The 20,971-nt window shown below is 41.4% G+C and overlaps 1 protein-coding gene across 3 annotated transcripts in view; it reads right to left on the bottom strand.

Moving 5' to 3' along the window:
* The window catches only part of LOC124551167 (histone acetyltransferase Tip60-like), a 107,395-nt gene that overhangs the window by 82,397 nt on the left and 4,027 nt on the right, over positions 1-20,971 (bottom strand). For 2 of the 3 annotated variants that reach the window (XM_047126149.1, XM_047126148.1), the window contains exon 4: positions 8,786-8,946. In XM_047126149.1, coding sequence (XP_046982105.1) covers positions 8,786-8,946 — 161 coding nt within the window. Of the gene's footprint in view, positions 1-8,785; positions 8,947-20,971 lie in introns of those variants that run through there. The other variant, XM_047126150.1, reaches the window with a different exon arrangement.

Here is a 20,971-nt window from a genome sequence, read left to right as displayed (position 1 = left end):
ATTAAATAGGTGTAAGGTGGCAATAATCTAAGATCTGAACCTCGCATCCTGTTCACTGACGGGGCAACAGTGGGCTTTGTGTGAATTGCAACAGGGGTGTGGCATAACTGCCATGTGGCTACCCGGAGAGGAGTTTCAAGTCTCCATGTAGAGCAGGTCATTCCAGAATTAGATTTTCACTCTGCAGCGGAGTGTGTGCTGATATGAAACTTCCTGGCAGATTAAAGCTGTGTGCCGGACTGAGACTTGAACTCGGGACCTTTGCCTTTCGCGGGCAAGTGCTCTACCAACTGAGCTACCCAAGCACGACTCACGCCCCGTCCTCACAGCTTTACTTCTGCCAGTACCTCGTCTCCTACCTTCTAAACTTTACAGAAGCTCTCCTGCGAACCCTGCAGAACTAGCACTCCTGAAAGAAAGGATATTGCGGAGACATGGCTTAGCCACAGCCTGGGGGATGTTTCCAGAATGGCTGTGGCTAAGCCATATCTCCGCAATATCCTTTCTTTCAGGAGTGCTAATTCTGCAGGGTTCGCAGGAGAGCTTCTGTAAAGTTTGGAAGGTAGGAGACGAGGTACTGGCAGAAGTAAAGCTGTGAGGACGGGGCGTGAGTCGTGCTTGGGTAGCTCAGTTTGTAGAGCACTTGCCCGCAAAAGGCAAAGGTCCCGAGTTCGAGTCTCGGTCCGGCACACAGTTTTAATCTGCCACGAAGTTTCAGAGCAGGTCATTGTTTGCCTTTCTGTGTTAGGCAAAGAGCAACGGAAGAGGACAGCTACTTCGCTTTGGAAGAGTGCTTAGTGAGACATTTGTGGGTCCACGAAAGGAAACAACAATGAAAATATGACACAGGTAATGGGCTAGGTTCCACAAATGATTAAGTAAGAAGCCCAGATGTCAATCACATGGGAGACGAAAGCTTTCCATCTGGGAAGTGTTTCAGATGCCCCAGTTCTGATCATCCAACCTGAAAGGAAATGAGCTAAAGTTAATCCATCAGTGATACATTCACCCCATTAGTTGACCAGAAAGTGTCCCGCACAACTTTGAATTAAAAGAAACACAATACAACTTCATACTAAAATGGACTCAGCAAGCATTCCAACCAATTGTCATCAATGAACTAATAATTATCAAAAAATGCCAGCAGGAATTGTGCAGGACTTGCTGGAGGCCCTCCCTACCATCCCTTCACTGAAGTGCAGTGCATGCTTTCCTTTGGCAAACTTGCTATTTACCTGAACTCAAGTGATAGAAACATCTTCATACAAGAAAAGTTAAGTCCACATTTTTATCATGAAATTGAGACCGAAACTCCACATATCACACTTTGGGTGGAAATGAATTAACAACACAGCTTCAGTCAGTACCTCCTTGATGGCTCTGTGATCTACATTACTCATGTTATGATGTCAAATGAGTGGCTTCTCCCACAGCTGCAGAATTTGGCACTGACAGAGGACATTTACTGACACGATGGACCTTCCGCCAACTTCGCAACTGCCGTTCATGAACATCTGAATGAACTCTTCCCTGGCTCATGGACTAAATACAGTTCCCCAAATTCACCGGCCCCTTATCCTTGGCCGCCTTGAAGTCCAATCCTTACAACACCAGACAGTGCCCTGTTGGGGATCATCAAATCTTAATGAGGAAGAAGCGGTTCACAATCTATGATGCTCTGCAGGCAAGTATGCTCGAATCTCGTGTGACACTGCAGCTGCTGTAGTTCAGTTCACAAATGATGGTGGTCAGCAAAGGTCAGAGCACAGACAGGAAATGCACTGACGCCAGTTCCAAATAAAAGTTGCAGTATGCATATACACAAGTTCGCTCTTGAAAGTATGTAGCCTGAGAATTATGTTTCTCCCTCATTCTGAAGAATTTGTCACATACTACCACTATGAGTGATGACAGCTCATAACTTACTTTACTTTACTTTACACGTGGCTAAGGCCTTATCGACCATACACCTGCTCTACGAGCCTCTTCCAATTATTTCTATCCAGGGAAATTGTTGTCCAATCAGAGTTGATGCCCATCCTAGCTGCATCTTCCCGGATATTCTCCATCCACCTAATTCGAGGTCTTCCTCTTCTTCTCTTTCCTTCTAATTTCTTAGTGGATGCTATTTTGGGTAGTCTGTTCTCCGGCATCCTTGTTACATGACCAGCCCAGTTCAGTCTTCTCTTCTTTAACATTTCCACAATGGTACTATGTTTGTACAGCTCCCGTAGTTCTTCATTTTTCCTTATTCTCCACTCCATGACATTTTCATCGAAGATTGGTCCAAATATTTTTCTTAGTATTTTTCTTTCAAATATCAACAGTTTTTCTTCATCTTTTTTCCTGAATGTAATAGCTTCACATCCATATAATGCTACTGGAACAATAGTTGACATATAAAAACGGATTTTGAATTCAGTACTAAGTGATCTCATCCTTAAAATTTTGATACAGCTGTAAAAAGTTCTATTAGCTGCTGCTAGACGGGCGTCTATTTCTATTTCTGCTCTATTGTCTCTGCTAAAAAGACTCCCTAAGTACTTGAAGTGGTCAACTGCCTTGAAAGTGAGACCATTTACGGTCAGTGGTGTATTCTTTTGGAGTTTTTTACTTATGACTAGATATTCTGTCTTTTCTTCATTCACATGAAGTCCAGCTTTCTCAGCTATTTTGTAATAATTTTGCATCATCCTGATTAATTCAGCTTTTGAAGTGCTTATTAAGGCTACATCATCTGCATGAGCAAGTCTAGTAATGTTCTGTCCCTGCAGTTGGATCCCTTGTGGATTAGTTTTGGTGAAGCTCATAACATTGGAATAAAAATTCACTAACTAGCTATGGTCACACTTAAGGCTCATGTTAGCTACGACAAGGCAGAGTACGCTGAACACTACTGAACTATCATTGGCAGTCAGAGAATGGCAAACTTGACTGCCATCATTTGTGAATCCAATTATAAGGTAGGTGAGTAGGACAACAGAGGCATACTAAACTGTGCGAGGTTAATTAATGATGGTACATGTACCAAATTTTTGCACAAATAACTAAGTGTCATTAAAGTTACAATGAGATCTCTGCACATGTAAATGTATCTCTGGCTACCCAGTGCAGAGGCTAATGCCACCAAGAAAAGTGATGTGTTATGTTTAAGACACTTGTTGCCAGGATCTAAACAACCTTTTTTAATGCTAATCATGTGACAAAACAGATATGAGTGGCTTGGCTGACGAGTCAGTCACTGCTGGATTTAAGCGGATCTTGCCGACTGGTCCCTCTGATTTTCTTCAACTTACATGATCTGAAGGCCAGTGCCGAGACATCAATCTCCTAATACAGTAAAATGTAATGATGTTTTTCTTTTTAATTGGGTGGAGGGGTGGGCTAATAATAGCCTTTGAAAATTAGAGGATTTCTTAGCACTGTTAAATACAAAACATTTCTATCTTGCAATTATTCAGTTTCTCCGAGTGTAATTATTGATTTAACAGTCCACGGGTGTACTGCCAGTACACAGTATCTGACAAGCACTGTATTTCACCTATCAAACACACCACCACCATTAGGTACACCGACGAGCTGCACACATCAGTGTCCGAGGAGCCACATGCTTCAGTGTTTGTGGCTCGCAAAGCCCGGCAGTGGGGCCAGCTGCGGTAGCATGGGTATAGCTACTCCATGTACCATGGCTGCTGAGATGCTGTGTGTCTTCTTAATAAGAGCCAGTGTCAGTTCCTAAGCACTCACAAGAGTATAGCCACAGCACTGGATGACTAGTACCTCTGGTGTGTATTTCAATGGCCTCTAATGACACTGTCCCAGCATTTTGAAGTTTCTGCTAAGATCCTGGTACATTCAAGTACAATCACACGAGTCTCTGATGAAGTGCTCTGAATAAATAAATAAGCACAACAGCTGCCATGAGAAGATTTATTGATCTATTTGTTCACAACTAGTTGCATTTCTACAGCTGTGGCTGCCCCACTCGCCAAGCGACCTGTAAAGTGCTCTACGACTGCCAAGTTGTCGGGGTACAATAGTCTAGTGCGCCACTGGTGTTCTCTGCGTCTATCACCAATGGTGCGCATCGTTTGTTCAAAAACTGAGATCATCTTTGAAATTCCCAATAATGCCCATGTTTTATTTGGCAGGCTAAAGAATTCTTACGTGATTGTTCTTCAGTATGAAACCGATTCTTCCGAGTAGTGCACTTGCATGGTAAACAAGCAGTGGCTGATACTTTTATGATTTCCAGTATCTCCACAGGTTGTACAGTAGTGGTGGGTCACAGAGCAAACGTAATCTGCCTTCCCGAATAACTATTTTCTCAGAACACAGTCTTCACGTGTTTCATTTTATAGGGAATAAACACTGCACCTAAGAGATCAGGGAATGGTAGTCGGCCTCCCATCTGTGCCCACTGGACACTACAAACTGGCAGTGCACCTGAGAACTGTACCATCATTCCTATCTTATTAGTGTGTGTGTGTGTGTGTGTGTGTGTGTGTGTGTGTGTGTGTGTGTGTCACTAACAGAGTGCTTAGCATAACAGATCAGTAATTGTGTTCCCTAGTGGCAACATTTTTTTACTTTAGTTAAATTCCATATTTATAAACAAATGGAAATGTTAATAACAAATATTGAAATAATTTGTAATAAAAATAACATCCTTTTATTCTTAATTTCTATTAAAAAAAAATGTGAGTATTCGTGATAATATGAATTTGGTACAAAAACATGAAAGACCGAAGAGAGAATTCCTTTTTATTTCTAGAGATGGAACTGTATTACTGATTAATATAATTTACATGTAACATACAGGCATTTCACATGTTTGTATCAAATTTTAGTTTGTTTTCACATGACCAGTAATTAAAAATAAGGTTTTCTTTTTAATAAAAAAATTATGATGTAATATTTATTAATTAATACTTCCAGTTGTATATACACATGGAATTTAACACTTTGGTGACCAACACCACATATAACTTGGCACTCCAAACTGACTAGTTTTGTGCAAGAACAATGAACAGATGTCTCATTACCCATCCCTTGACAGGTGCTGCCTTTGTTGTCAATTTCTAAAATTACTTCGAAAGAGGCACTGGTGAACGTAGAGCTACTGTCACAATTGTGCGATCATGTCATCCTGTTTTTCATGTATGTACTCATCAGGTTTTGCAGTTGCTGTAATTCTGCTACAAATTTGCTACATTTGTTGTGTGAGCAAGAAATTTTGGAAGCTACGCAGGGAGAATTCAATGAGGTGGATCAAAAGGAGAAATAACTGAGTGGAGACAGTCTGAAGATCTGCTGCTGCTGCTGCTGCTGCTGCAATTACAATTGAGAACTTTTTCAAAACTTGATAAATGCAAATAATTTCAAAACTGAGTTAGGCGTAGCAAAGACATTATAATGTTTACCTTTTATATCAATATATTTCATTACAACACTTAATTTCAGTACCATCTAGTAATCATGTAAAAAATTAAATGTTTATATTCATCTCTCTAGGTGAAAACAGAAATACTCATTTTATGAAAAACTGTATCTGTTGCAGTTATCAAGTTTTGAAAAAATTTAGTTCTGTTTTAGTTGTCTTAATCTCATCTTACAGAAGACACACACAATGAAGCAGTATCCAACATGGATTTCAAAGGCAAAGAAGACTAGAATTTATTGGCAAAACAAGCAGGAAACAAACAAGCTGGTATTACCCTGACCATAATTTCTCTCTCTGCATGTCAGAATAGTTCACATTTTTTCCACACAGAAGCCAATTGTGTGCCAAAGTGCTCAAGAACTCAGCTCACCTTACCCCACTCCCTATCAAATGTCTGTAGTTTTGCTGTAATCTTGTTTAACAAGATTTTAATAATGAGCACAGCACATCAATAGGCAACTCAAATGTTTTCACATTTAGTACACTGACGACCACATGATGAAACACTGTGTATCAGATCGATCACAGAATGTTAATCACAGTTACACTCTTCCAATAAACTACACGCCACTTTTGCAATGGCTATATTTTTACAGTGTACTTTAAGAACTGAGTTATGACTACAGCAGACCGCAAAGCATGGTTTCAATACCATAGCCATAGAACAGAACAAATTTTCTGATGGCTGATAGCAACACTGTTGATGGGGCAAATTGATAAAGATATGTTGAATGGTTGAAAGCTAGGCATCAACTTTGATACCAAAAGGATACTGTAGATTCCATCATGGAGATGCTTTATAAACTACATTTTTACCTCACATCAGATTTTATGTGCACAAGTAGGGTATTTTGAACCTCTGTACCCCTGAAAAGGACGAAGATGGAAAACATTTCAAGGTTTTTTGGAATCAGGATCTTTGCAATACATCATAAAAATTACAGCCACTGGGTGTGAATAGCTGTCTTTGAATCCAAGGCTCAGTTTGGTATCCAAAAACCATGTTTCTGGGGTGTTTCTCAACAATAAAAGATTTTTGAAAACAGAAAGAATACCTGTCAAAATTTGAGCAGTGTGCTGTAGTTATTTAGATACCCACCACTGACTGAAAAAAATGGTAAAAAACTTTTTTGGCTTTTCTCTGGAGTGGCCCATGAACTAAATGATGCCTCTGGAAGCCTCTTAAAGTGCACAATAGACCACATCTAAGGCAAAGTGTACTATGTGATTTGTTGTATTTGCATGACCTGGAGGAAGTGTATAACATCCAAACTTTCACCCTGTGCTGTGTAGGATAGTTACAAGTGGATCCTTCTGTTTAATACACTACTGGCCATTAAAATTGCTACAACAAGAAGAAATGCAGGTGATAAACGGGTATTCATTGGACAAATATATTATACTAGAACTGACATGATTACTTTTTCAAGCAATCTGGGTGCATAGATCCTGAGAAATCAGTACCCAGAACAAGCACCTCTGGCCGCAATAACAGCCTTGATACGCCTGGGCATTGAGTCAAACAGAGCTTGGATGGCGTGTACAGGTACAGCTGCCCGTGCAGCTTCAACATGATACCACAGTTCATCAAGAACTGCCAGTTGCTCGGCCACCATTGACCAGACGTTATCAATTGGTGAGAGATCTGTAGAATGTGTTGGCCAGGGCAGCAGTCTAACATTTTCTGTATCCAGAAAGGCCCATACAGGACCTGCAACATGCGGTCATGTGTTATCCTGCTGAAATGTAGGGTTTCGCAGGGATCGATTGAAGGGTAGAGCCACGGGTCGTAACCCATCTGAAATGTAATGTCCACTGTTCAAAGTGCCGTCAATGCAAACAAGAGGTGACTGAGATGTGTAACCAAGGGCACCCCATACCATCACGCTGGGTGATACGCCATTATGGCGATGACGAATACACGCTTCCAATGTGAGTCAACCGCAATGTCACCAAATACGGATGCGACCATCATGACGCTGTAAACAGAACCTGGATTCATCCGAAAAAAAAAAAAAAAAAAAAAAAAAAAAAGACGTTTTGACATTCGTGCACCCAGGTTCATCGTTGAGTACACCATCGCAGGCACTCCTGTCTGTGATGCAGCGTCAAAGGCAACTGCAGCCATGGTCTCCGAGCTGATAGTCTACGATGCTGCAAACATCGTCGAACTGCTCGTGCAAACGTTCCCATCTGTTGACTCGGGGATCGAGACGTGGCTGCACGATCCGTTACAGCCATGCAGCTAAGATGCCTGTCATATTGACTGCTAGTGATACAAGGCTGTTGGGATGCAGCACGGAATTCCGTATTACCCACCTGAACCCACCGGTTCCATATTCTGCTAATAGTTATTGATCTCAACCAACGCGAGCAGCAATGTCGCAATACAATAAACTGCAATCGCGATAGGCTACAAGCCGACCTTTATCAAAGTTGGAAATGTGATGGTACGCATTTCTCCTCCTTATACAAGGCATCACAACAATGTTTCACCAGGCAACGGCAGTCTACTGCTGTTTCTGCATGAGAAATCGGTTGGTAACGTTCCTCATGTCAGCACGTTGTAGGTGTCTCCACCAGTGCCAACCTTGTGTGAATGCTCTGAAAAGCTGATCATTTGCATACCACAGCATCTTTTCCCTGTCGATTAAATTTCATGTCGGTAGCATGTCACCTTCAAGGTGTAGCAATTTTAATGGCCAGTAGTGCATAAAAATGGTCCCTAGTCCTAGGGCTACCTTCTCATCATCAACAGAACCCAAGGTATGAGCCCCACAATAATCCTGTTTTATGTGCGGCATTTTGAAAAATATTTGTAGCGCACAATGTCGCATGCATACTGAAGAAAGTAATACTTGATGGGTCACAGCTTCAAGCTTAAATTTCTTCATTAATGAATTTTCACAAAAAAGTACACTGGTTCATGGAAAGAGTGAAATTAGAGCTATCCAAAAAGCTAAGCAAATAAACAGTTACTGACTCAACATTGTCTTTATCACATTGCATGAAAACAAATTCAGTTATCAATTTCTTTTCAAGGAAAATGTTTTCCATAAAATTAACTATGCCACGGGAATTCCAATGAAGTGGTGCCTAGACAGGACTTTTGAAATTTCTAAGGAAACAAGGTATGCCTGCTACCAGTCTAATAATTAAAAGGAAAAAATAGTTATCTAAAAGGAACAGAACAATAGCAAAACGAGTAATTTGATCTCACTACATTTTAGCATCCTTTCAGGGTATGGGCACTGATTTTCAAACGGTATAATTATGAAAGGAAAATCAAATTGCATCAGGCGGTCAGGTCCCCTCATTAGTTGCTGTAAGAATGAGACTCACCTCATAGACAACTCCATCGGGTCCTGTAGGCGTCTGCTGAGACGCAGTGTTTCCAGATTCTACTGGCGCACCAGAAATGGGAACGGGAGCTGCTCGAGGGCAGTCCACGTCATTCGGATCCAGACGATCCTCCATAACCCATTCATCTTCCCGCATAGTGACTGCAAGACGATGAGAAAGGTGAATGCTAAATACACATAACAGAGGAAATGTACAGAACACAGAAACAAGCTGAGAAAGACGGAAATTAATTTCAGTCTTTTATGTTTTCTTTGTCACCAGCATAAGTTGTTACTCTCCTACACCTAAATGTATACCCTGTAAACCACTGAAATGCACAGATGAGGGTACTTTCTGTTGTATTCAAGGCTTCTCCCTGTTCCATTCTTGTGTGGAATGTGGGAAGAATGGCTGTTTAACCAATATGTTTAAACTATAAACAATATTGTTTTTCACCTTTCCATTGTTTCACAATTGTGAACCCGTAACTATTCCTTCATTATTGCTAAAGCTAACAGTGAAATTGTGTTGTGATACATACGAGTGAGCACCAGCAATATAAAATAAACAGCGGGCTGAGTGAGAAAAAATTTAAGCTCCGTGCAAGAAAACTACCCAGATTACAAGCTAGCAGCACAATTCCACAATGTGGCAATTGTCTATGAGATAATTAGTAATTGAATGAGCAACTGGTTGGGTCTGATGCAAACGCACTGTTTAATGCATCAAGTGGGTCATTACTGTGGGGTAACACCTGTCTGTAGCCACCATTCAATAACACTGTTAGTATGGTTTTTGCTAGTTTTGTTTTGTTTTAGGGTGCAAATACAACTAGGGTCACATCAGGACTGTAGAACACAGACAGAGAGAGGAGTTAAAAACAACTACACGTTAATGCCGATCGACAGAAGAGAAGACAGCTAAAACCAGGAACATAGAGAAAGGCCTTTAAAATACACCACAGAGAAATGGAGGTCTGAACTAAAGATTGAATGTCCCTCACCATATTGCTACAATAGATAAAAAGTAAAACAGGCCCAAGAACGTGCGCAGTATTCACTAAAATGGAGGATAGCTCAGATGGCAAATGCAAATGAGAAGTAAGTGTTTAAAAAGGGCAGATCGTCAAAGATTGAGGGCAATGAGCACAAAATGTTGGGGAAGCACCACTTAACAAAATGGCAATGGGTAAAATGAATGTGCCTCATAAGCAACCTACCTAAAATTATCTCCTCACAGCGAGAGAACCGAGAGGAGGTCGTCCAAGGCACTAGGAAAGGGTTAATAACACTGAGCTTGTTCCCATGAAGGAAGGACCAGTGGTGATGCCAAAGTGACACCACCTGCTGACAGATGGCAGCAGAGAGATGATCAGAGGGAATGTAAGAACTAGCAGGCTGAGGTACAAGGACTGCAGCCTTGGCAGTAGCATCAGCAGCCTCATTTTCTGTCCGAGCAACGTGACCAGGAACCCACATAAAAATCACAGTGATTCCATCAAGAATGAGCAAGTGACAGTTTTTATGTAACCATTGCACTAACGGATGGATAGTGCGCAGCACACAGAGGCTCTCAAGGGCACAAAGAGTTCTGAGCAGATGACAATCGAAAAGCCCGTGTCGCCGGATGTACTGCATGGCCTGACACAGGGTGAAGAGCTACTCTGTAAATATTGAGCCATGTTCCGGAGGCCAATACCGAAAAATGTCAGTACCAATAATGAGGCACTTCAAACACACCACGGTTAGTCTGAGAGCCATCAATGAACCCAAAGAGACTATTGCAATGTTCAGTGCAAAGGTCATGAAACTGAAGAAGATAGAGCGAGGCTGGATTAGTGACCTTAGGAAGTGAATGAAAGCCATGGTAAACATTGGCCACCACACAAAGCCAAGGTGGTGAAGGGTTCACACCCATCAGGTGAGTGGCAGGTAGCGTGAAGTTAAGTTGCCAGAGCAAGAGCCAAAAGTGAACTGCAGGAGGTAACAGAAGAGGGACGCACCCCATACTGATGATGAAAGGAGTCATCGAAGGGGGCGGCATAGGGTGGGTGGCTACATGTGGCAGACAAATGGCATGCTAGTGTAACAGGCACCAGTGGCCAAACAGATGCTACAATGGTGGATCGTATTGAGACAGCGTAAGACAGACAGATGCGCAGATGGATAAACGAAACACCCATAGTCTACTTTCGAACAGACAAGGGACCGTTACAAATGGAGGAGGGTGGTTTGATCTGCTCCCCAGGAAGTAACACTGAGGACACGTAGGACACTGAGGGACCGCTTACGGAGGGCTGCCAGGTAAGACACAAACAAGGCCAAGAAAGCTTCCCACTGAGCACAAGCCCCATGAATTTCATAGTTTCAATGAACGGAAGAGCGACAGGCCCAAGATGTAAAGACGGTGGAAGAAACCAACTGTGCTGCCAGAAATTCACACAAACGGTTTTGTCAGTGGAAAAACGAAAGCCATTGTCAATGCTCCACAAGTAGAGACGACAGACATTGCTGAAGAAGCAGCTCAATGAGAAGTCTGTGGAGAACTGAATTGATGGAAAAATCGTCAACAAAAAGGGACGTGGAAATGCCCAGTGGGAGACAGGCCATTATAGGGTTAATGGTGACAGCAAAGAGGACGACGCTCAGGACGAGACCATGAGGCACACTGTTTGCCTGGATAAAGGTGTCAGACAATGTGTAACCCACACATACCTTGACAACTCAGTCTTAAAAATTCCTGAAGGAAATGGAGCATGTGGCTATGGAAGAATCACATGTAGAGAGTACAGAGGATGCCAGTCCTCCAGCAGGTGTCATAGGTTTTCTCCAAATCGAACAACACAGCCAGTCTAGGATTTCTGCAGAAAACCTTCATGGGATAGGTGGACGCAGTGACGAGGTGGCCAACTGCAGGATGGTGTGCTCCAAATCCTCTATGTGCAGTGGTTAGTAAATTGAGAGACTTGAGCCACCGTAACAGCTGGGCATGAATCATATGTTCCACCATCTTGCAAACACAATTGGCGATTAGTAGGGAGATGGTGTTTGTCTTTACCAGACTTAGGTATGGGTATGACTGTTCCTTCACACCAGCGTTTGGGAAATGTGCCCTCTGCCAAGACGTGGTTGTAGGGTATGAAGGAGGAAGTGCTTGCTCACAAGAGAAAGGTGCTGCAACATCTGAATGTGAACACTGTCTGGCTCTGGGGTGGAACATTGGGGTGAAGTGAGAGCATAATCTAGCTCCTTCACAGCAAAGGCGGCATTGTACCACTTACTATTCCGAGAAGAGAAGGGTGTCACCCGAGAATCCTCTGTTCTTTTTCGATGGAGGAAGGCAGGGTTATAGTGCGAGGACCATGAAATCTCCATAAAATAGTGGCCCAAGGTGTTGGAGATAGCAATAGGGTCCACTATGACATCGTCTGCTACTGTCGAGCCAGAAATTGGGGAATGACCTTGGTCCCAGAAAGCTGTTGGAGGTTAGCCCACATGACAGAAAAGGGAAAGGAACTGTTTAAACACCCGTTAAGTCAAATCCAGCTAGCTTTTTTGCTACCCCAAAGAACACGACAACACTGTGCACGCAACTGTTTATAATGTATGCAGTTTGCTATCGTAGGATGATGGTTAAAAATGCAAGGAGGATGCCTCAATACATGAATTGTCAGGGCACACCTCTGTCCACCAAGGGACCAGGGCACACCGCGGTAAAGAAGTGCAAGGGACGGAATGTTCTGTGGTGGTAAGGATAACGTTTATAAGATATTCTACCAAGTAATCACAACTGTAGACACGTTTGTTGAAGGCCACCAGGGAGGAGTAAAGCCTCCAGTTGGCCTTAGAAAGTTGACATTTGGGTGTGCACGTAGGTGGGGTGCGAGTCAGCAAAAACAGATAGCACACGGGAAATGGTCACTCAAGTGTGTGTCAGAGATAATGGACCACTCAAGATAACAGGCAAGCTGGGCAGTGCAGAAGGCTAGGTCCAAATGGGAATGTGTGTGCATGGATTCGGATATAGGTGTGCGTGGAATCCGAAAGGAACATGGGTGTTCCCGTGTTAAAGCAAATTAGGTTAAGGTGATTGAGAAGGTCGGCCAAGAGGGCACCTCTCAGACAGGGTTCTGGTAGAACCCCAAAGGGGATGGTGGGCATTAAAGTCACTGAGCAGCTGAAAGGGGTGAGGTAGCTGCCCAGTAAGCTGGAGGAAGTCTGCCCTAGGGGGCTGTTACTATGGGTCCCATATATTTGAGCAATATTCTAGGATCAGTTGCACAAATGTTTTGTAAGCAGCTTCGTTTGTAGATAGACTGCATTTGCCCACTGAATCAAAGACCACTACCTGCTTTACCTACAATACTACAACTGAGCATGTGAGATTGTTTCATTTCATATCCTTATCAATTGTTACACCCAGATATTTGTACAATTGACTGCAGCTGCGAGGTCACCTATATTGCAGCAATACTTTACAAGTTTTTAAAGAATTGTATAATTTTAGATTTCTGAACATTTAAGACATGTTGCCAAGCTTTGCACCACTTGAGTATCAAGATCCAACAGAATATTTATGCAGCTTTTTTCAGACTACATAATGGATAACTGCACCATCTGCAAGAAGCTCAGGTAATCATGAATGGCAAGAGATCAAACAAACTTCCATGGAGCATGTTTAAAGATACTTCCAAAACTGTCAATGACTCTCCATCCAAGATAGCATGCTGGTCCTCCGTAACAAGAAATCCTCAATCCAGTAACAAATTTTGCTTGGTAAAGGATGGGGTAACTCAGCCACAAATTCAATCTACAATGTGACTGGGGTTCCTTTGGGCCCTGGAGCTTTGTTCAGTTTCAGTTTCTCAGCACCACTAACACTTATCTATATCACTTATCTACATCACTCATCTTTGCAGTAGTGCAATAATTAAGTTGAGGGCACTACTCCTGTATTTTCCTTTGTACCATTTGAAAATGGAGTTCAGCATTTATGCATTTGCTTTGCTATTCTCAATTTCACTTGCTGTTTCATCCATGTGTATCTGGCCACTAACTTGAGAACCACTAAAACCTTTATACAAGAATGTGTTTTGTGAGGGATCTTTCAATATTATCCTGCTACAGTTATCACTTAAAACTTCATATGTTGCCCCCTCAACAGCTTAATGCTTATTTTGTGTATCTCATACATAAAAAGATGCAGTGGCAGACGGCCTTCACTTAACAACCGAGGGTAGTGGCATTTGCATAGAGTTGTCAGTGCTAACAAACAAGCAACACTGCATGAAATAACCACAGAAATCAATGTGGGACATATGACAAACATATTAGTTAGGCAAAATCTGGCCTTAACAGGCTATGGCAGCAGATGACCGACATTAGTGCCTTTGCCAACAGCACAACATCACCTGCAGCACCTCTCCAGGGTTCCTGACCATATCGGATGGACCCTAGACTGGAAAACTGGGGCCTTATCAGACAAGTTCTGATTTCAGTTGGTAAGAGACGATGGTAGGGTTTGAGTTTGGTGCTGACTCTACAAAGCCATGGATGCAAGTTGTCAACAAGGCACAGTGCAAGTTATTGATAGCTCCATAATGGAATGGACTGGGTCCTCAAGCGATCACTGACTGGAAATGTTTATGTTCAGCTACTTGGACACCCTTTGCAGCCATTCATGCACTTCGTGTTCCTAAACAATGGTGGGATTTTTATGGATGACCATGCACCATGCCACAACCGTTCGTGATTCTTTTGAAGAACATTCTGGATAATTCAAGCGAATGATTTGGCGCCCCAGATCTCCCAACATGAATCCCACTGAACATTTATGGGACATCATAAAGTCTGTTTATGCACAAAATCCTGCACCCACTTTCGTAGCTGGACAGTTATAAAGGCAGCATGGCTCAATATTTTTGCAGGGGACTTTCAATGACTTGTTGAGTGCGTGCCACATTGAGTGGTACAGTAAATACATATCAAGTGCATGGTCAGCTATTCTTTCAAACTCTCTGAAACCTGATGTTAGTAACAGTTACAAGCAATGCACATGAAATTACATGCAAGTTAACTGCCTCTGATTCAGGAGATTCCATTGGGGAGAGGAGAGAACTAAGTATCAAAAGTAATTTCTTTACAGTGGAATGACTGGAAATGGATTTGTCATGTTGTCAGATTTATTAGTGTTCAGTTTCTGCTTTTTACACTGCGGTGGATACACAACAGTCCTCCTCTGTCACACATAGAAGCATTTTTATACATTAGTATGTATTTTTAGTGAGCAATGAAGTAGAACTAATTAAAATTTGTAACATTTTGATTCAGTTATGGTTTTTAACTGTGTCACATACAAAACCGTCAAGTATGAATGTAAAAATTATGAATATAATAGGAAAGTTTGGATACAAGATAAATAATTTAGCAATAATGGCAACAACTTACAGAATAGCAGAAGTGGTGAGTCAATGACAGGCGTGCACACACAAGCACAATATTGTGCCAGCTGGACACAGAATGCAGGGATCGCATTTCAGCAACAGACTAGGGTGTGTGTGTGTGTGTGTGTGTGTGTGTGTGTGTGTAAGGTAGGTAGGTAGGTGGTTAGTGTGTAACATCCATCGACAACGAGGTCATTAGAGACGGAGCCCAAGCTCGGGTTAGGGAAGGAAATCGGCCGTGCCCTTTCAAAGGAACCATCCCGGCATTTGCCTGAAATGATTTAGGGAAATCACGGGAAACCTAAATCAGGATGGTTGGAGACGGGATTGAACCGTCGTCCTCCCGAATGAGAGTCCAGTGTGCTAACCACTGCGCCACCTCGCTCGGTGTGTGTGTAAGGGGTAGGGGGATGAGAGGCAGGAAGATGAGTTGGGGCTGGGTGGCTAGCTGGCTAGGAATGCAGGATTGGGGGGGGGGGGGGGTACATGGACAGGCTATAGGCATGTGATGCACAGGTACCACAGTCAGTGGGGTGTAGCAGACCATGAAGGTGGCATGGAGATGTAGATTTGGGAGAGGGTGACAGAACGAAGGAAGGGGAAACTGCTGGCGGAGGGCGTGGGGACAGTGGACTAATGGTGATTGAGAGCAGGAGGGTTCAGGTAGTGAAGAATGTGTTGCAATGACAACTCCCATCTGCACAGTTCACAAAAGCTGGTTGTGGAGGGAAGGATCCAGACAGCCCAGGTTGCGTTCAAAACACCTTGCCACAAGGATCAAATCCCTGTGGAAGACAATGGACAAGACTTGTCCAATCCACCCATGCAGCACACACTATTCCAGTCCTGCCACAGGTTTATCCAGCCCCATCAGAGGGAGTAATATCTGTGAAAGCAGCCATGTCCTGTACCAATTCTGTTTCAATTACTGCACAGCTTTTTATCTACATCTACACTCTGCAGATCTCTGAATTGAATGGCAGAGGGGACATCCCACTGTACCAGTTATGGCGTTTTCTTTCCATTCCATTGACATCATCCAAGATCATCCTCCAGACACTTATTTAAAGAGCTAGAGATATATATTCACTTATGAAATTTGTTATTAACAATCAAAACAAATTCAAAAGTAATAGCAGTGAACATGGCTACAACACTAGCAGAAAATATGATCTTCACTACTCAAGGTTAAATTTAACTTTGGCTCAGAAGGGGGTAAATTATACTGCCACAAAAGTCTTTGGTCACTTACCCAATAGCATCAAAAGCCTGACAGATAGCCATATAGCATTTAAAAGGAAATTAAAAGAATTTCTTAATGGCAACTCCTTCTACCCATTAGATGAATTTTTGGATATAGTAAGTGGGTAACTTCCAAAACCTCACAAAAAAATATATTAAAACATTAAGTGTCATGTAATATTTTGTGTAATTTAATATCTTGTATAGACACCTTTTATTAACCTGACACATTCCACATCATTACGAAGTGTCGTATTCATGATCTATGGAACAAGTACTAATCTAGCCTAATCTATTGAATGCTGAAAGAATGATTGTTTAAATGCCTCTGTGTGTGCTTTAATTAATTTAATCCTGTCCTCACGATTCATATGCGAGTGACAAGCAGGAGATTGTAATATATTCCTAGACTCATTATTTAAAGCTAGTTCTTGAAACTTTGTAAGTATGTTCTCTCAGGACAGGTTATGTCCTGTCTCCAAGGGTCCGCCAGTTCGGGTTCTTCAGCATCACAACACTCTCACATGGGTCAAAGAAACTTGTGACCCTACATGCTGATCCTCTCTGTATACATTCAATATCTCCGTTCAATTTGGTATAGATCCCGCATACTTCAGCAATATTCCATAATGGGTCACACGAGTGATTTGCAAGCAATCTACTTTACAGACTGATTGCACTTTCCTAGTATTCCATCACTCACTTTACCCATGACTCAGCCTAGGTGATCATTCCATTGCATATTTCTACAAAGTGTTACACCCAGGTATTTATGGGAGTTGGACAATTCCATCTGTGACACTCTGATATTATAGTCATAGAATACTACTTTTTTTCCATTTTGTGAAGTGCACAGTTTTAAACAAATTGCCAATTTTTGTACCACTTTGAAATTTTATCAAATTCAGATTGAAAATTTATGTATATCTTTCAGATAGTAAATCACTACAGATGACTGCATCATTTGCAAAATGTTTTAGGTTACTATTAATATTGTCCGCAAGGTCATGAACAGCAAGAGTCTCAACCCATTTCCCTGGGGCACACCTGAAGTTACTTCTACATCTGATGACAACTCTGCATCCAAAGTAACGTGCTGCATCCTCCCTCCCAAAAAAACCCTCAATCCAATCACAAATTTCACTTGATACCCCATATGATCATACATATGCAATAAGCATTTACATGGTACTCAGTAAAATGTTTTTCAGAAATCAAGAAATACTGCATCTACCTGACTGCCTTGATCCAAAGTTTTCAGTATGTCATGTGAGAAATGCGAGCTGGGTTTCACATTATCTATGTTTGCGGAATCCTTGGTGGTTGGCACGAAAATGTTCATTCTGTTCTGAGATTTGAGCTTAGAATATGTTCTAAAATATTACAACAAATCACTGTCAAGGATATTGGATAAGAGCTTTGTGGATCACGTCTGCTTCCTGCTCGGGCGCGCGCGCGTGCTTTTTGAAGATGACAAGTATAGGAGTAAGGAAAGAAAATAAAATGCTATTGTCAGATATCTTACTGAAACAGTAGCAAATGAAAGATCTGGAAACACCAGATGATCAAGGAAAATGGATCACTAAATTCTGACAGGAACCAGTGGATAAAATTAAGTACTTATAGAACTAAGTAAGATATACACAATAAAATAGAAGTAAATATATTCTGATTTTTTCTCTTGTGCAACCTTAATTAGAAAACCGGCCTATTAGAATGAAGTGCCTTGTTCTGCTATAATTACAGTAAGCAGAACTACAGCTTTGGGCAATTTAAGGATGAAGAAACTTACATAATTCTGCACATTTTCATTCAGTGACGAGTTACAGGAGTCTCTGTCTGAATTCAGCTCACCTTTTCCACAAAATACTTCATATTTGCAAACTGCTTCACAGTGTGTATCTTCTTGGATGTCCTTTTGCCATTACAACTATTTCTCTCGTCTCGAAAAATAGAGCAAAACATGAATATAATGCTAGGACCACGAACAACTACTGCAAAGGGACGGGTTTAATATCAGAACAGGAGGAAGTTAGATTTGCACACTTGTATTCAGCAACCTTTTTGAGCATACTGAATATCTTGTGCATAATCCAATGAAATTTAATACTGAACTGCAGATATATACAGCAAACAATGGACACTTCCGAATGGAATAATAAGTCAGGCCCCAGTATCTGGAGACAGGTGTGTGTGTGTGTGTGTGTGTGTGTGTGTGTGTGTGTGTGTGTGTGTGTGTGTGCGCGCGCGCGCGCACGCTATTTCAAAAGGACTTCAATATTTTAGCACTTTTTCATTGTTCCTGTATGCAACTCATTGCCTCCTCCATAATATGAGTAGAGGTATCTGTTAAGTAGCTGGGTTCAACTACACTGGAGAGTATCTTCATAAACTCAAATGTTTATGTATTAGTGTATATGAACACAAAAGGGAAGCCATAAGAAGGGTGATAAACCCATTCTTGATATTTGTTATTTATTCAATCTGTACATTGAAAAAGCTGTCAAGGAAATCATGTAGAAATCTGGAAAGGGAATTCAAGTTCAGAGAAAATAAATAAAAACTGAGGTTTGCCGATGACATTGTAAGTCTCTCAGACACAGCAAAGGATGTGGAAGAATAGTTCAATGGAGTTGATAGCATCTTGAAAGGATTTTACAAGATGAACAACAGAAGTAAAAGAAGTGTAATGGAATGTAGTGTAATTAAATTAGGTGACACTGAGGTATTTAGATAAGGGAGTGAGATGTTGAAAGTAGTTAATGGGTTTTGCTATCTGGGCAGCAAAAGAGCTGATGATGGCCATCTGTTAACATGAAATATACATTTAAGTGTCATGAAGTATTTTCCAATTTGCCTAGAGTGTATCATTGTACTGAACCAAAAAGTTGACACTAGGAAATTCACACAAGAGAAACTTTAGAAATGTTGTGCTATAGAAAAATACTGGTGATTAGATGGAGGGACTGAGCAATAAATGATGAGGTAATTTTATCAAATGGAAGACAAAGATTTATGCCACAACTTAACTATTGGTCGATAGGACACACCCTGAAGCATCAAGAAATTGTCAGTTTGGTAAATGCAGAATGTGTGTGTGTGTGTGTGTGTGTGTTGGGGGGGGGGGGGGGGGGGGGGGGGTAAAATGTGGGAAGACTTGAAGGCTTGACTAAAGTAAGCAAGTTCAGATAAATGTAGGTTGCAGCAGTTATGCAGACATTAAAGGACCATACTAGCATGGAGGGCTGCATAAAACCAGTCTGAAGACAATGACAATAGGATATAATTAACATGAGCACCATAACACAAACATTCACACACGGCATTGCATCAAAATAAAATATACCTCCCTTGCTTCCTCCCCTGTGGAATGTGATTCATATAGAAAAGCAGGAAGGTCTTTAATTTTTGCCACCTTTCACTATCTACATCAGGAAGAGAAACTTCCTGAAAATGGTCTTTTGTCATCTGCACCTATATTACCTAATTATCTTTGACTGCCACAACTCCACACCCCCTTTCTAAAAATTGTGTGTTTTTAGTTATATATTCAAATCAATTATTCAATTTCCACCATTTTATTTCTGTTCTGCTCTTGTCAGTTGTAGGTAAAGGTCTAGAATAGGACCAGTGGCATACTTACGTAGTTTATGCAGGAATGTTATCAGCCCTTCTCGTACAGAATTATGGAAACACAAGATCTGACACTGTTACACAGCCAATGATACAACAGGCAGACAACATTTCGAAGTAATACGTTCAGAAGAAAGGGTGAAACACTGCGGTTTGACTGGCAGCTATTTAAATTGTACTACCCGTAGTATCCGCAAACCAAGGACAGCATCACAACCCATCAGATATACCAAAAAGCAGTGAAATATTTTTTTGCTCTGAGTTGCTACACAGCTGATCTGCATGAGGACACTGACTACGTGGATCAAAGTTTCTTAATTAAGTCTTGGGGGAAGGTAGGTCGATACATGTTTATGAATACATCAAATGTGTAAACTTATTAATCAACATTATCCACCTACCTACTCAAATTATTTAATTAAAAAACACTGATCCACTTAGTGTGTTCCCACAGATCAATTGTGTAATCATTTCGCCACCAAATTTGATACATCTTTGTGTCCCTGCAATTATCCACGAGACACATACTGACTGATGACCTCACCGTGCAGACCAAAATCACTTAAATCAGTCCACTTTAAAGCACTTGCTGCCATAATAACATAATATTTTTCGCAAAACTCAATAAAAAAAGAAAACACAGAAAATAAGCCAATGGTTTCAATTTGGGTGCTATAAATAACATTGTCTCTCTTCTCACCTCTTATTGTTATGTCAAAGACTTATCCCAATGGCTACACACTTTTACTTGTTGCCAAACTAAGAGCAGTACATAAGCCCAGCTGTGTTTTACTATCAGTCTAAAAACTCATTCTCAGCAGTGCCAGTTACTGGAAATCTGGTAGGCTACTAAAAGTAAAAATGGCAAC

This window comes from Schistocerca americana, chromosome 9, assembly GCF_021461395.2.
Source record: "Schistocerca americana isolate TAMUIC-IGC-003095 chromosome 9, iqSchAmer2.1, whole genome shotgun sequence".
Lineage (NCBI taxonomy): Eukaryota > Metazoa > Arthropoda > Insecta > Orthoptera > Acrididae > Schistocerca > Schistocerca americana.
This window is presented reverse-complemented; position numbering and strand designations above follow the sequence as displayed.